Source organism: Callithrix jacchus, chromosome 5 (genome assembly GCF_049354715.1).
Source record: "Callithrix jacchus isolate 240 chromosome 5, calJac240_pri, whole genome shotgun sequence".
Taxonomy (NCBI): domain Eukaryota; kingdom Metazoa; phylum Chordata; class Mammalia; order Primates; family Cebidae; genus Callithrix; species Callithrix jacchus.
Window position 1 is genome coordinate 145,273,307 of NC_133506.1, and position 15,313 is coordinate 145,288,619.

The following is a 15,313-nucleotide window of genomic DNA, read 5'->3' on the forward strand; positions in this document are numbered from 1 at the left end:
TGTCATTTACTATTTCCGTGTTATCTCAGCATTCTCTCTTTCTATTTCAATTCCCCAACATCTGTTTAATCAATTCCTCATATGAATTTTCTCTGTTAAAGGCCAGGCATGGTGGCTCACACCTGCAATCCCAGCACTTTGGGAGGCCAAGGTGGGAGGATCACCTGAGGTTGGGAGTTCAAGACCAGCCTGACCAACATGGAGAAACCCCATCTCTACTAAAAAAAAAAAAAAAACAGCTAGGCATGGTGGTGCATTCCTGTAATCCCAGCTACTTGGGAGGCTGAGGCAGGAGAATTGCTTGAACCCAAGAGGCGGAGGTGGCAGTGAGCCAAGATTACGCCATTGCACTCTACCCTGGGCAACAGGAGCAAAACTCCATCTCAAAAAAAAAAAATCTATATTCATCAATAGAGTAGGATGGATGGAAAAATTATGGTACAGTCACAGAATGGAACACTAGGCAGCAATGGAAAGGAACAACAGCAGCAAGCCAGACACCAAAGAGTACTTACTGTGTGATGCCATTTATATGATGGTCAAAGCCAGGTGGAGCTCATCCACAGAGACAGAGATCAGAGGAGCACTTTCCTTTGAAAGCGGCTATTAACCAGATTTCCTCTGTCTTCTGATCTGAGTGATGGCTTATGGGCTTATTGAGCATACATTTAACATTTGTGTGCTTTACTGTGTATAGGTTATAATGAATTCAGTAGAAAATTAAAATAGTTCAAGGTCGGTAGATCACCTGAGGTGGTCAAGAGTTTGAGACCAGCCTGGCCAACATGGGGAAACCTCATCTCTACTAAAAATACAAAAATTATCCAGGCATGGTGGCAGGTGCCTGTAATCCCAGCTACTCGGGAGGCTGAGGCAGAAGAATCACTTGAACCACTGAGATTGCGCCATTGCATTCTAGCCTGGGCGCCAGAGTGAAACTCCATCTCAAAAAAATAATAATAATAAATAAAATAAAATAGGCTGGGCTCAGTGGCTCATGCTTATAATCCCAGTAGTCTGAGAGCCCAAGGCCAGCAGCTCGCTTGAGCCTGGGAGTTCAAGAGCAGCCTGGGCAACATAGAAAAACTCTGTCTCTATAAAAAATTTTTTTAAAAATTAGCCAGATGTGGTGGTGACCCTGTAGCTACTTGGGATACTGAGGCAGGAAGATTGCTTGAGCCTGGAAGGTCGAGGCTGCAGTGAGCCATGATTGTGCCACTACAATCAAGCCTGGGCAACAGTGAGACCCTGTCTCAAAATAGGTACATAATAAATAGTTGTAAAACAAAGTGATTTGATCTATATTCCTCACTCAACCTTGATCGGTTCAAAGAGATGCCAAGAGGCAGGCTAGAAAGGCTTGCAGGGAGAAGCCAAGCTCAGCGAAGACCTAAGCATGAGATGTCCTGTGATCACACAGCAACAGTGCGGAGAAGTCAGACACGACCACTCAGGGCATTCCAAAGAGTGGTATTGACTCAAGGGGCAGAGAAAGCCAATTCTGTACAAGTTGCTTAGTCAATCTAAAAATACAAGAAATGTAGGCCTTCCTCCGTAAACAACAACAACAACAATAACAACAAAACTATTGACTCGTTACTGTAACAAAAATAAGAAAAATCTCTTACACAGGTTCTAAGGAACTATATCTATTTGACATATTTTGTCAATACAAATGTATATATTTTCTTATATTGGAAAGGCTCAAACTGTCTGAAAAGAAGTAAAATTATACACTTATTATAAAAATCTATCAGATGGCACTAGCACTGTGTAGTATTATATCCTTCTGTCCCCTCACCCGTCCCCTTTTACAGAGAACACTCCAAGGTTCAGAGCCATAGAGTGCACCCGAAGGCCACAGCACAAGTGGTAGAACTGGTTTCTAACTTGGGTCCATCCTATTCCAGAGGAGGTTTGACAGAACCAACTACAGCTGAGACAAGCAGAGCTGACCACTGCAAACTCCTCTTTTAAAAATCAGCCAAGAGTTGAGAACAGTCTTGGATGAGATAGCCTCATATAATAAGTTCTTTCTGTTTCAAATTTTCCTGTGATTCTTCTGTACACATATGTATATACCCATGTGGCAATTTCATATACATGTAATTAATTGATGGCAATCAGTCTTCTCCAGCTGTGAAGTCTTCTGAGTAAATAATGTATTGTGTAACCTGTGATTTTTCTAAATGGAAAGACCTACATTTCAAGATGGTTTAAATTAAGATGCAAGTTGTTATGCTTAAAATTTGTCTTAAGGCTGCCATTAGCAACTTTTTTCGACTCCTTTTATTATTTCTCATTTAGAAGTTTTAAAAAGCATCACTTTTAAACTTCTTGTTGGTGATTTGCATCTAGGTCCTTCAATTCTGAGTATAAATGGTACAGATATTACAAAGAGTTAACTGGGAATGGCAAAATGACCCTGACGGCCACATCTCTACTCAAAGCTGTAATTTTATCTCCAAGTTATTCTGCATGGTGATGTGAGGTTATAGTTAATATCCAAAAATACCTAACATCTTTGACGGGAGTGACTGAGTGTTTTCCTCGGTTTTTTTCCATTTTTCACTGATAAATTATTCTATACAGGAAAAAAAAAAAGAGAGCAGAGGAGAGAAAATGCAAATTAGTCCCCTAAAAACATATCTACCTAGTACACTGCAGTGATTTTCAAGGAGAAGAGTTAGTAATTTCTTTTCTTTTCTTGAGATGGAGTCTCACTCTGCTACTGAAGCAATCTTGGCTCCCTGCAACCTTCACTGCCTGGGTTCAAGGGATTCTCTTGCCTCAGCCTCCAGAGTAGCTGGGATTGCGGGCGCCTCCCACCACGCCCAGCTAATTTTTGTATTTTTGGTAGAGATGGGCTTTTGCCATGTTGGCCAGGCTGAACTCCTGACCTCTGGTGATCCACCCGCCTCAGCCTTCCCAAGTGCTGGGATTACAGGCATGAGCCACAGTTAATAATTTCTAATTCTTTGTCATTTTTCACTTAATCTCTGATAGGCACTTGAACCACAATAACATTAGTGTTTTCAATTAAGAAAACATTTTAGAAGGCAAAAAATATTTGACATAGGCATTTCTGAATGAATTGGGTGAATGCAAATAGCTGATCTCCAGGTCTAAGATGGACAGAGAGACGGGGCGCGGGGTGGGTGGGGGCCGGGAGAGAAAGAGAGATGTCCTCAAAGCTCTACCATCTAAGCAAGTAGAATAAAAAAAAGATTAAGGTTAAGTGATCAGGAAGGGTGTTCTTTTACATGCATGCTTCATCCCTCATTGCACTATTTCAGCTGCTCCTTTTAAACATAAAATGTTCATAAAAGTTGAGCACAAAAGGTGTAGCTTCCTTAGAGACCAGGCCCAGACCCAGACCCAATCTTCCCCGTCCCTTCTCTGGCAGGCCGCAGGGAGTTGACACACTTTCTTGGGAGTTTAAAGCCTCAGTACCCCCCATCCCATGCCTTGCGATTGCTCTGCTTAAAGCAGTGCCATTGTAAGATCATACAGCTTCCTCAGAGGCTTTGGTTGTTCTCTTACGAGGCAAGAGAAATAAGCAAAATGGGAAGTGACCACATTTTTTAAAATCCTAGAAAGTTCACTGAGCCATTACTGCTGATGCATTATTTACTTAGCAGTAACTCAGTCCAGTAGGGCCAGCAAGTGCCTGGGATGCTTATTTTCCATCCTGACGACTGACAGGGTCAGTCTGATTTGTCTGCCCAGCATCACCTCTCTCCCCAGATTCCCATGAGTTCCCCGGCAACTTCCATGAGTGGAAGTTAGCCTCAGACACAGGTGAAGTGCATACTGCATATTTTCATGACGCCATTCTGATGGACCAGAGGAAGGTCAGATTAAGTGAATCAGAAGCCTCCATTCTGAAATTCACTAAAGAGAAACAAACTTATTCCCTTTACACATTTAGGAAGCTCAAGCAACTAAAAGCAAGCTTGCTGTTTATTAATTTCAACTGCTGACCCACTTGAAAAAATCATTGAGAGTATGTATGGTAGGAAACCTGCACTCTTAGCAAAAAACCACTGTGAGTTTGCAGGAAACAGAGACACAGCCCCTGAAAGAAAAAACACTAGTCTTGAGTGCTACTACAAGGTAAGGGCCAAACAGAAGAGAATGTGTTATTCTAAACTCTTTACAATCTTAACTTTTAGCACCATTCAAACTCTCTCTGGGGTTCAGTCCATTTCTGAACATTTGCCCTGACTTTCATCACCAACTTCATTCTAAACTTCATGGTTTCTTCAGGCAATGCTTCTGAAAGGAACTTAAATCCTCCTTTGTCACTTTGGGAGGCCAAGGCGGGAGGTTCCCTAGAGCCCAGGAGGAGTTCAAGACTGCAGTGAGCCATGATGGAGCCACTGCAGTCCAGCCTGAGTGACACAGTGAGACCCTGTCTCAAAAAAAAAAAAAAAAAAAATCAGCATTTGTAATAAAACAAAGAGAAAATTTGGGTTAGAGATCGTGAAATTAAAACTGTATAATCTTAAACGAATTAGCTCAAGGTAAATTTAATAGGTGAAATACTTCATTAGTCAAGTTTGTGGGAATGTAATCAGAAATGGAAGGCCGCATGGAAGTGTGTGTTGCAGAGGAAATATGCTAAACACTTGTCTTAATGCTATTTTTACCACTTCGGATGTTGATCTTATTCCTAAATCTTAACTTCTCCGGTGACAGCAAAAATGACAGATGCATAGTTTTCATTCTTTTCATAGACACAGCGAGCTAGTTAATTTCTACTTCTTTGCAGTCAAAGAGTCTGACTCTGTCCTATAAGCAAGGCTATAGAATCTCCTGGAACTATCATAAACCAACACTAGAGGTTTAGATACAGCAGAAAATGTACAGCAGCAAACTATTTTTTTATCCGTAAATGACAGAATTGAGAATATTTCTACAGGGTTCAAATTACCCTTTATAGGTCCTGATTTTTATATTTCATGATAGCAAGGAAGTTGCCCTTAAACCAGGTTAAATATTTTTGCTTTGTCAGCCAAATTTCTCAAGCTCTTACCAAAACTGAAAGATCTGAAGTTGCTTCTCATGTTATATTTTTGGAAAACCAATTAGCATTCACCAAATAAAAAATTAACTCATTCAGGTGTATGTTTTTTGCTTTAATCATAGTATTTAATTAGCACATAGAAAAAGAAGAATTATACAATCTTATGTAAGAAAAGCAAGCATTTTCCATCCCTCTGTGTAAAAACAGTGCCAAAAATGTCACAGAGGTGACTCGTGCATAGGGGAAGGGAGGATTAGATTAGGGACTGTTGAACTCTAGCCTGCTGGCCAAATCCTGCTCACTGCCTGCTTTTGTACAGCACTGAGGCTTACAATGGCTTTTACATTTTGAAGTGTTTTGGGGAAAAAAATGGAAGATATTGTGACATGCCAAAATCATCTGAAATTTGAATTTCAGTGCCTATAACGAAGGTTTTATGAGCATGTAGACTTGCTCATTTGTTTATGTATATCTGTGGCTGCTTTTGTGCTGCTACTGCAGAGCTGAACAGCTGCTAGACACCATATGGCTGGCAAAACTTAAAATATTTACTCTCAGGATCTTTTCTTCTATTTTTTTTGGAGACAGGTTTTCACTCCATCACCCAGGCTGGAATGTAGTCACAAAATCATAGCACACTGCAGACTCAAACTCCAGAGCTTGCAAGTGATCCTCCTGCCTCAACCTCTCAAATCACTGATATTACCCAAGTACGCCACCACTCCCAGCTAATTTTTGAATTTTTTTCTTTTTTGTAAAGATGGGATCTCACTATGTTGCCCAGGCTGGTCTGGAACTCCTGGCCTCCAACAATCCTCCTGTCTCGGCCTCCCAAAGTGCTGACATTACAGGGTGAGCCACTGAGCCCAGCCAGTCTCTGGATTTTTATTGAAAAAAAGTTTGCCAATCATTAGGCTGGGTGATATCTGAGGTCCCTTTTAACTCCAAAGTTCTAGGAATTTCACTTCCTGAGGTAAGCAGGAATTCGCCATCAAAAACAAGGTAGGGAAAATCCATTAGCTTCATAATGTGATTCCAAAAAAACTTGTTTGTGTTGACAACATCTCCCAGGAAACCTGTAAAATGACACTCACTGACTCATGGAACATTCACAGAAGTTTCCCAGATATTGATTACTTTGAAAAGTAGGTTCTTGGTTCTAGAAAGCAATATTCACAATTTTTAGAAATCGTATTCTATCAACAGGTTGACCAGACAATCTGAAAAATTACCAAGTATGATGAAAATGAAAAAGAAAACCCAACTCCCCTAAAAATTCACATCATAAAATATTTATTAATAAGTAACATGATTTTCCCCTGCCTTTGGTTATTAACAAATGAGTATCTTTGATGATACCAATTGCAAACAATGGTTTTACATTATTCAGTCGTGAGACAGATAGGCTAGATAGATATTTATAGATATAAATGTGTAGAAGACCATACCATACAATAATTTGTTTAATTACAAACCTTGGCTTTGCTAGCAGTTGGAAATTTACTTGACATCCTTAAAGTTACCTTTTTTATAAGTAAACAATACACAAATAAATTCACTTGAATTTGATAATTTGTAACATTGGCAATGAATACAGCACCTGTTGAGGCCCGAAAAAGAGAGGAAAACAAGAACTGTGGGGGAGAAGAAAGGCAGTACTTCTTTGAAAAGCTTTTCTCCTGACTTAATAATCCCTATTGCCTGAAAAAATAAACCATTTTGATAACAAGAATATAAAAAACCTTATGATCTACAAAGTAAATCATATCTGTGGGTTAAATTTCATCCCATGTCTCAGGTTACGGCTGAGAAGCTATACTAAGTATCTTTGTAACACATTTCTTTGAATTTTTATAACTAAAAAGAAAATGTTTTATCAGATCTAGGCAGAAATACGGATCTTCATTTATAACTATAGTAATTACACGCACTCAGGACTATATAGACACGGGGATCTGAAAACCAAACAGAGGGAAATGCCAAACCATAACCACAAGGCAAAATTAAAAGGAACTCAGAGAAGCAGTGGGTGATAGTTTATGATTTCAACACAAAAAAGAACCCATTACCTCTCAGATGTCACCTTAAAGCCACAAAATTAAGACACAATCAAAAAGGGATGAATGGTTTTATTACTACACCACCTACTACTTCAAGATTAAAATAATCCCAGAGTTCTGAAATGTCTTCATTAGTTAAGTAACTATACAATTGATTTCAGTCTCTTTTTAATGTAGAAAATCACTTTGTAGTAAGATCTCTACACAAGGTAAAAAAGGACAAAATAGGCCCCAAAAAAGCACAAAAATAGACAAAATATATATATCTTTTTACAATGAAATTAAGGTGTACCTGTGGAATACTGAGACTGGACTGATTTCACAAGGTTTAAACAGGTTTTCTTTTAGTATAGTCCTGTAATTTGTGTCTTCCCCTTAATCTTGTATGCATTTAAAAAAAAAAAAAGGCTGAGGCCAGGTGTGGTGGCTCACGCCTGTAATCCCAGCCCTTTGGGAAGCCAAGGCAGGCAGACTGCTTGAGGTCAGGAGTGTGAGACCAGCCTGGCCAACATGGTGACATTCCATCTCTACAAAAATTAGTCAGGTGTGGTGGCAGGCACCTGTCATCCCAGCTACCTGGGAGCCTGAGACAGGAGAATCGCTTGAATCTGGGAGGCTGAGGTTGCAGTGAGCCAAGATCGCACCACTGTACTCCAGACTGGGCAACAGAGGAAGACCCTGTCTTAAAAAAAAAAAAAAGGCCCAGATAAAAGGGAGATAACAGGTATTTTGATCTTGTGCAGTCAACAACAAAAAAGAAATAATAACAATGTAATAAAAAAAACCCTAATTTATCAGTTTATAAAATTCTTTCGCCAACCATACCTCAAGGGCACTTAGGACTCAAGCATTTGTTACACACCCATCAGCAACATCACTGGCCAGCTGAGGCCGGTTTTCCATGATAAATCAACGACACCCTGGATGAAACATATCCAGAAATGCTAACTAGGAGATATTTTCATACAGTTTGGGGGCAAATGAAGCCATCCAAAGGAATCGTGCCATAAACACCACTGACATGTGCAGACTTCTGCCTCGAGAATCCACCCCGCCTTCCTCTCCATCCAGTAAAGGAACCCGCCAGTGACTCTCGGTTATACAGTCACCGCTGGGTACATCTTCTGTTCACTGTTGGTGGGGGGAAAGGGGGACTGAATCTGCCTGTAGCCAGGCTGCAGCCCATCCATGAAAGGCGGTACAGCTGTCATGGGCACAGAGTCATGCTGCACTGTGTACCCCACGTATGGGGGATGCAGATACTGCCCTTGATGTGGCACAATCTGAGTGGCCTGCTGACAGTTCAGCACAGAGAAATTCGTGGGCATGTTGACATACACGTTGTTCATGGTCCCCTCTGGCAAGCAACAGTTGGTCTGTGACCTTGTTGGGGGTGCCCGGGCCCCCGAGTTGGCGCTGGAGCTGGAACTGGCAGCTGTGCTGGACTGGCGTGAGGATGACCCCCGGGAGGTGCTGGCGCTGGGGATCATGGGGATGGTCTCCATCAAGCGGTTACCCCCAGGGGCTCGGCTCTGCTGGGGATCCTGCTTAGGCCGGAGACATCTGCAGCAACAGGCTGCCACCAGGGACCCCAAGATGATAAAGGCAACAAACACGGAGCCAACGATGAGGAACGGCACGTAGATGGGCACTGAAGCAAAGGACAGAAACACAACATTATGACTGACTCTAGGAATGCAGTACAAATCACCGACTGGCAGTGGCAATGAATGAATGAGCAACCCTGATACCCAGAGCAGAAGGACCTACCTGGGCTAATTTGTTCACAAATTAGGAGCCCATAAGATGCACCATCCTTAATCAAGTGCTTAGAAAGCTCCTAAGACCCTATAGCCATGGCAGGTCAGCCCCTAGAAGCAAACTGTTAATATTTATAATTCAATTCATCAACTGCAAGGCTGATTGAAGCAGATATCCAACTTAGCAAAAATATGGGTTTCATAGGTTAAGACGGTTATGGTTCTAAATTTCCTATCATAATCAAACTGTCCAAACTTAAGTCTGCCCTACCATGTAGTTGTAGGATCTTCATAATAATAATGGCTTTAACTTATTTCCAAGTCTTTTTTCCCTAGAAAGTTATTTAAACTCCTCACAAATTTCTTTTTACCATTCTTTAGCAAGTTCTTTCTTCAAAGGCAGTTAAGTCAAAAATTTAGGCCAGACTCAAAAGTCACTACCATTTTCAAAAGGCATCTGTAAGGCACAAGAGGGTCATGGAGGGATTTAAAAAAGACCCTCCTCACTCTTGCCTAGCAAAAGCCAGGGTCCTCGGGTGGCACTGAGTCCAGGTGACAGGGTCTGTGTGGAAGTGGAGGGAAGTTATCCAGGCATTGGGCCAACCTGAAACAATGTCCTAACAGGAACCACAAGACGTGTGTTCCAGGAAGAGTCACCCACAGCGAGCCAAGAAGGCAAGAGTGCACAGAGCATACAACAATGGCCACCATACTTTACACAGGAGGCTGACTTGAAAATAAAAAAACCATAAAAAATAAAAACAAAAACCTTTGCTAAAACCACTAGCAAACCCCATTTTAAGGTTAGTTTCTGGTGGGGTGCCGTGGCTCACACCTGTAATCTCAGCACTTTGGGAGGCTGAATCAACTGAGGTCAGGAGTTTGAGACCAGCCTAGCCAACATGGTGAAACCCCATCTTTACTAAAAACACGAAAGTTAGCTGGATGTGGTGGCAACTGCCTGTAATCCCAGCTATTCTGGAAGCTGAGGCAGGAGAATCACTTGAACCCAAGAGTTGGAGGCTGCACTCAGCTGAGATTGTGCCACTGTACTCCAGCCTGGGTGACAGAGTGAGATTCCATCTGAAAGAAATAAATAAATAAATAAAAATTCGTTTCTAAAAAAAATCTTTTAGGAGCCATAAGGATGGCATTCCAAGGCTTTAGAAACTAGACACAGGTTGATAGGGGCAGAATCAGGTGGGAAGTGCCTGCAGAATGCCTCCGAGCCACTTTTGTGGAATTCTACCCTATGTTACCAAGAGCCTGCATCTTCTGATGTGTTCTTGCCCGATCCCCCGGCCTATACTTTTGGAAATACGTGAGGACAGGGATGGATTGGGTCTTACTGGTCTGGGCAAAGCACAATGCCAACACAGAGTCGGGGGGGGGGGCAGCATTTTAGGAAGGAGCCCACGCCTTTGAGGTCAGCTCTATGAATACCCTTTGATCATCCATTAGAGCAGCGGGGCTTTCTAATTACACTCCCTTTGACTGTTCTTGTATTCCTGGAGTCAGTGTTTTTAAAATATAATACCAGGTGGAATTATGGACAAATAATGCCTTATAAGTAAAACGATACTTTATAGGTATTTAACCAAAGGCTGACTATGGAAGATTTCCTGGAGTTTCAATGCTGAACGGAGCAATTTCTATATATAGCGCCCCTTTAGCAGGTAGAAACACTTGCTACAGTGTCTGCAGCACAGCTGGTGCCCGGCAGTAGAACTGCTCTAATTACACCATCACTTCAGGCTAACTATGGATCACTGGAGAAATGGATGCAGGGCTTTTTCCTTGGTGTGTTATAAATATTTCATTCTCTAAGACATCAGCCCTAAATATGTTATCAAAAAATAAATAAATAACAGTAAAACAGAAAAAAATTTTACCCCAATCATAGCAGAAACTAGCTGAAACTAGCCTCAGTCCATATAATGAGTTTTGGGGAGAAATAACTGTTCTCTTTCCAGGATTTTTAATTGGAAGTGTAAATAACTACACAGGGGTAAGGAATGCAGCGCTACTATAAGCCCCCCGGCCGGCTTAATTAGGCATGTTGTCCTTCACTGCAGAAGAAAAACGAAAGGAATATAACTTTTAGAGGAAAAAAAGTTTAAAAGTAGCATGAAGAAGACACCCACGCACAGCACAAGGCGTCATGAGAGATCTGTATCCCGACTAGTCCAAAGCCATCCCAACTTTCTGGAGACCGTTAATGAGCCAATTTAGCAGACATCTCACTGCAGCGGTTCGGGCTCTCTAGGCTTCTCTAGGCTTTCTTCCATGGCCACACAGTCTGCGAGGCTGAGCTTGCGTTTTAAGACTGCACTGGTTCTGGAATTACGCTCTCTTCAGATTCAAGACAGCAGAACAACAGGAGTACCATGCTAATAAAATGCCTGACTGCAAAAGGGAACAGCACTGAAAAGAGCTGTCTCTCACCAGGTCCAGCGAGTCAGCTCTGTAAACACAAACCACGCTGTGCCAAAGCTCAGGCAGCCCAAACCCAGCCTCCTGGTGCTAGCGAAAAGTCTCCCAGGTGAACACAACCGGCCCAAAAAAGGAGGAGCCGCCCCCTCGGGGGCATGTTTGCCATTTTACCTCTACACCTCCCCTTCCCCGAACTAAATACACACACACACACAAACGCGCGCGTGCGCACACACAGAGTGGCTGGTGTAGACACCCTAGGGAGGCATTCCGGAAGGTTTCTGGAGTGGAGAAGTACAACCTACCAAATTCTTTCGCAGCTTTACTTTCCAACTCTGGCTTTGGCAATTTGAAACAAAACAAAACAAAAATCCCAAAGACGCAAAGAGCAAGGCTGGGCACTGCTCCGATGTTACACTAAGTCTGGGGTGGTAAGGAAAACAGTCCAGAAACCTCAGAGGCGGCCGCTGCTGGGGAGAGGGGCCGCCGCGTGGAGAAGGTGGGAATCCACGGCGTCTGGCACAGGGCAGCAGCCCGGGGAAAGCCCTGAGGAGCTGCCTTTCTTTCGGGGAGCCTTCAGGAAAGCACCCCTGCCAGGCTCTCACGGGCGGGGGCGCATCCTCACTGTCCCCTTGGGTACCCCTAAGACATTAAGCCCTACGAAGACAGGAGACTCCAGAGGGGCCCGGAGGACCCTGGTCAGAAGGAATATGGGGGCTGCCTGTGACCCACGCTACTTAAGGAGTGTGATTTTCTTCGGAAAATTCACTCTAAGCCACCGTTTGGCTGGCAGATGAAGAAACTGAGGCCCGTGGGGTGAATTAGTGACTCACTGAGACCAAGTAATAAGCCAGAATGCAGACTGCCTCCTGATCCTAGGCCCTTTCCTGAATCTCGCCCCTAGAAGCTCCCAGGTCCCTGACGTCCAAGCCACGCCAACCGTCCTCCCCGTTCGCGCTGGGCCCCGGCCGCCCTACCTGCAGAGCCGTCGGGGCCGTCTTTGTCTGCCCGGCCAGGCTCTCCCGCGCCCTGCTGGCGGTCGTTGTCGCAGCCGCCCTGGTCCAGGCGCGCCTCGGCGCTGGAGCAGCAGTAGCGCAACGTGCAGCTGCCGCAGCAGATGGTGGCGTCGCCGCCGTCGAAGCGCTCGGGACACTGGAAGCCGATACGCCAGACGCCCTGCGCGTCCAGCCAGCCGTGGCAGTACTCGCCGCTGGCTCGCGCCCCCGCCGCCAGCAGCGCGGCCAGGAGCAGCTGCAGGAGCGAAGCGGAGTTCCGGGAGGAGGCGACGGCCGAGCGGCGTCCGCCCCACATGGCACCACCCGGGGCGCGGGCGGCGCGTCTCCAGAGGGCGCAGGGCGGTCTCCGAAAAGTCGTGGCCCCGGCGACCCCCGGGCCTAGTCGCTGCCTGTCCCGCGGCGCTTTCCGCGAGGGCCGCTCCCCTCTGCCGCGGCGTCCAGGGGGCGACGACGCCGGGCCCTAGGTCCGGGAGCTCCTAAGCCATCCCCTCCTCAGTCGGCGGCCGGGTCCCCTGAGGGGCTGCCTTTCGAGTTGCACTCGCTGAGGGAAGTCTCCGGATGCAGTCAGAAGGCCCGCGGGGCTGTCGTCCCGAAGCCCCTGGAGGCTTCACCGGCACCCGGACCCTCTCTGTGCATCCCCGAAGGGACGCTCACTCGAGCCGGAGGACCGCTGGGCGCGCCGCCGCGGACCTGGAGCCGGGGCTCTGCCGCAGAGTTTCAGCCTCAGGGTTCCGCGCGCGAATCGGGGCCAGTCTCCCCTCCTTTATTCCCTCCTCGGGCGGGTAGAAGGGGCGAAGGCAGGCAGCGCGCGCAAGGCTCCGGGCAGCAAGTGCGGCAGCCGGCCGCGCTTAGCTATGAACTCGGTCCGCATGGCTCCGGCCGCGCCGCCCGGGCAGCCCTCCGGGGTGCAGCCCCGATGCTCAGCTCCGCGGGGCCGACGGCCAGTCCTCCCAGCACGTCGCCGAAGTAGCGCTCCCGACCCTGGGAGTGTCCAGGACGCAGGCGAGGGTCCGGCGCGCTCCCAGCCGCAGTCCCGGGAGCCTGTCCGGGTGGAGGCGGCAGCGGCTGCTGCTGGGCGCGGATCCAGGCGGGCGGCTCGTCCCGGCTCCCCTTCTCCGTCTCCCCGGCTGCAGCGCCGTCCCAGAGGCGCCCAGCAGCCTCCTGGTCGCTCCTTCGCCCTCGGGAGGTGCGCACAGATGGGAGCCTCCAGGGAAGTTTGGTTCCTCCGACCTACGGGAGAAGCCGAGCACGACAGCCGGCCGCAAAATCGCCTCGCCGGGCGCCAGGCACCTCTGACTCCGCTCGCCGCCGCGCTGAGCTGAGGTCTTATAGAGGCCGGCGGCTTCCCGGCGCGCATGCGCGCTGCCGGCTCCGGTCCGCCCCCAGGACGCCTGCGGGCGCCAGGCAGCCCCTCACTTTCAGACCCCGGGCGAGGAGAAAGGTGTGGCCGCGGGCGGGGTCTGTCTGCTGGAATAGGCGCGGGAGGAAACACAACCTAAGCAATCCCAGCCTCGCGAACACAAATAACAACAGTAATAATGGAAGAAACTCAACTTGCTTTGTGAAGATCTTTGGCATTCAACATTCGGTTCGATTCTGCAAACTTGTCAAATGATTATGATTACTTTCCACTCTACAGATCATGAAATCGCCACTCAGATGAACTCTCTCGGCTCCCAGCAGCTGATGTTCTGGCCACGGTTGTTCCCAGGCCCACTACAGGAAGAGCTCAGATGTTTGTGGCAGTGCTCGTGGGCTGGAGGCCTCCACCACAAGGTGGAACGGAGGACATCTTTCAGCAAAGATGTCACACATTCGGCCACGGTCTGGATGATCCGTGTCCCTTTTTCTTTCCATATTTGGGTGTGGTGATTTATCGGATTCCAGCAGGAAAGTGCCTCCGTCCAACATGTGGCCTTAGTGGTTTAGACAGCTGCAGTCAGGAAGAAAACAAGATTCAGACAGACCAGAAATTCAGCTTTGATGAAGGAGAAATTAATAGCTTCTCTCTTGCAGAAGCTGGAACAGGTGCTGATGTTATTAAAGCAGCGGTGATTATTTTTAAAGGAACGAATGCCCCTTCCCTTCCCACACCGTCTGGGAGTCAGCAGACCTGAATTCGAGACCCAGCTCTGCTAGCAGAGAATCACTGCGTTTTTCTGGTCTCAGTTTCTTAAAGTGGAGCACAGGATGTGATGACCACTAAGGTCCCTACCAAGTCCATGACTTCAGAACACAAGCAATTTTACTTACAGCAAAGACACTCAGGTTCAAGCAGCCATTGGGCGCTGGTGTATGCCTGGTTAATGTGGAGATTCAGACATTGTTCATTATTCTTCCACTTGTCCCAACAATGTCAAATCCAAGAAAAAAAGCCCTGCTTTATGCTCCCCAACACACATCTTATTCATTTTACTAAGCCTCTCTCCAAGCATTGCACTTTGTTTCTTGCAGTTTTTTGGTTGTGTATCATTTTAACTACACAAAATTATATATTTTAAATGCGCTATTCACCAAGAAGCCAGACATCATGACAATTTCCTTCAAATAGAGCCTATACATCTCCAGGATAAAATACAGAAATCAGACAAAAAGACAAAGAACTGAATAAGCAAAGAGAATGCAAGTATGACCAAAGCTCTTACCCGAGATGAAAAGCATCAATTTAAGCACATAATCTGGGGTTAGGGTGGGGAAAGAGGACAGAAAAGTCATCAGAGGCATAACACTTAAAATGAGACCAGAAGCAGCCAAGGGAAGACTCGGTTTTTCAGAATGAGTCATCTTCTTAGAAGACACCATTAGCCAACATTTACTGAGAGCTTACTGTGTGCCAGGCATCATGCTAAGAATTTCATGTACATGGTTTCATTTAATCCTTACAGCAGTCCTATAAATAAGACAGTGTTACTATCCTCATCTTACTGGTAAGGACACTTACTTGATTCCTAAAGAGCGTGTCAGTTTGCATGTGCTGTACCCAATTCTGACTCCAAAGTTCACCCACTGCACTGC

The 15,313-nt window shown here is 45.9% G+C and overlaps 1 protein-coding gene across 1 annotated transcript; it reads right to left on the bottom strand.

The window, feature by feature from the left end:
• Positions 1-6,305: 6,305 nt before the first annotated feature.
• Positions 6,306-13,598, bottom strand: SHISA2 (shisa family member 2). Its single transcript, XM_002748933.7, has 2 exons — positions 12,260-13,598; positions 6,306-8,740 (listed from the first exon to the last, which is right to left on the bottom strand). The coding sequence occupies exons 1-2, from the start codon at positions 12,591-12,593 to the stop codon at positions 8,187-8,189; spliced, it is 888 nt and encodes a 295-aa protein (XP_002748979.1). The 5' UTR covers positions 12,594-13,598; the 3' UTR covers positions 6,306-8,186.
• Between the last annotated feature and the right edge of the window lie 1,715 nt (positions 13,599-15,313).

Excerpts from the sequence above, each read along its gene's own strand:
- SHISA2 (XM_002748933.7), bottom strand. The coding sequence starts at position 12,593 with ATGTGGGGCGGACGCCGCTCGGCCGTCGCCTCCTCCCGGAACTCCGCT. Across the intron at positions 8,741-12,259 it reads CGGCCCCGACGGCTCTGCAG|TGCCCATCTACGTGCCGTTC; the intron begins GTAGGGCGGCCG and ends CCTTTGCTTCAG.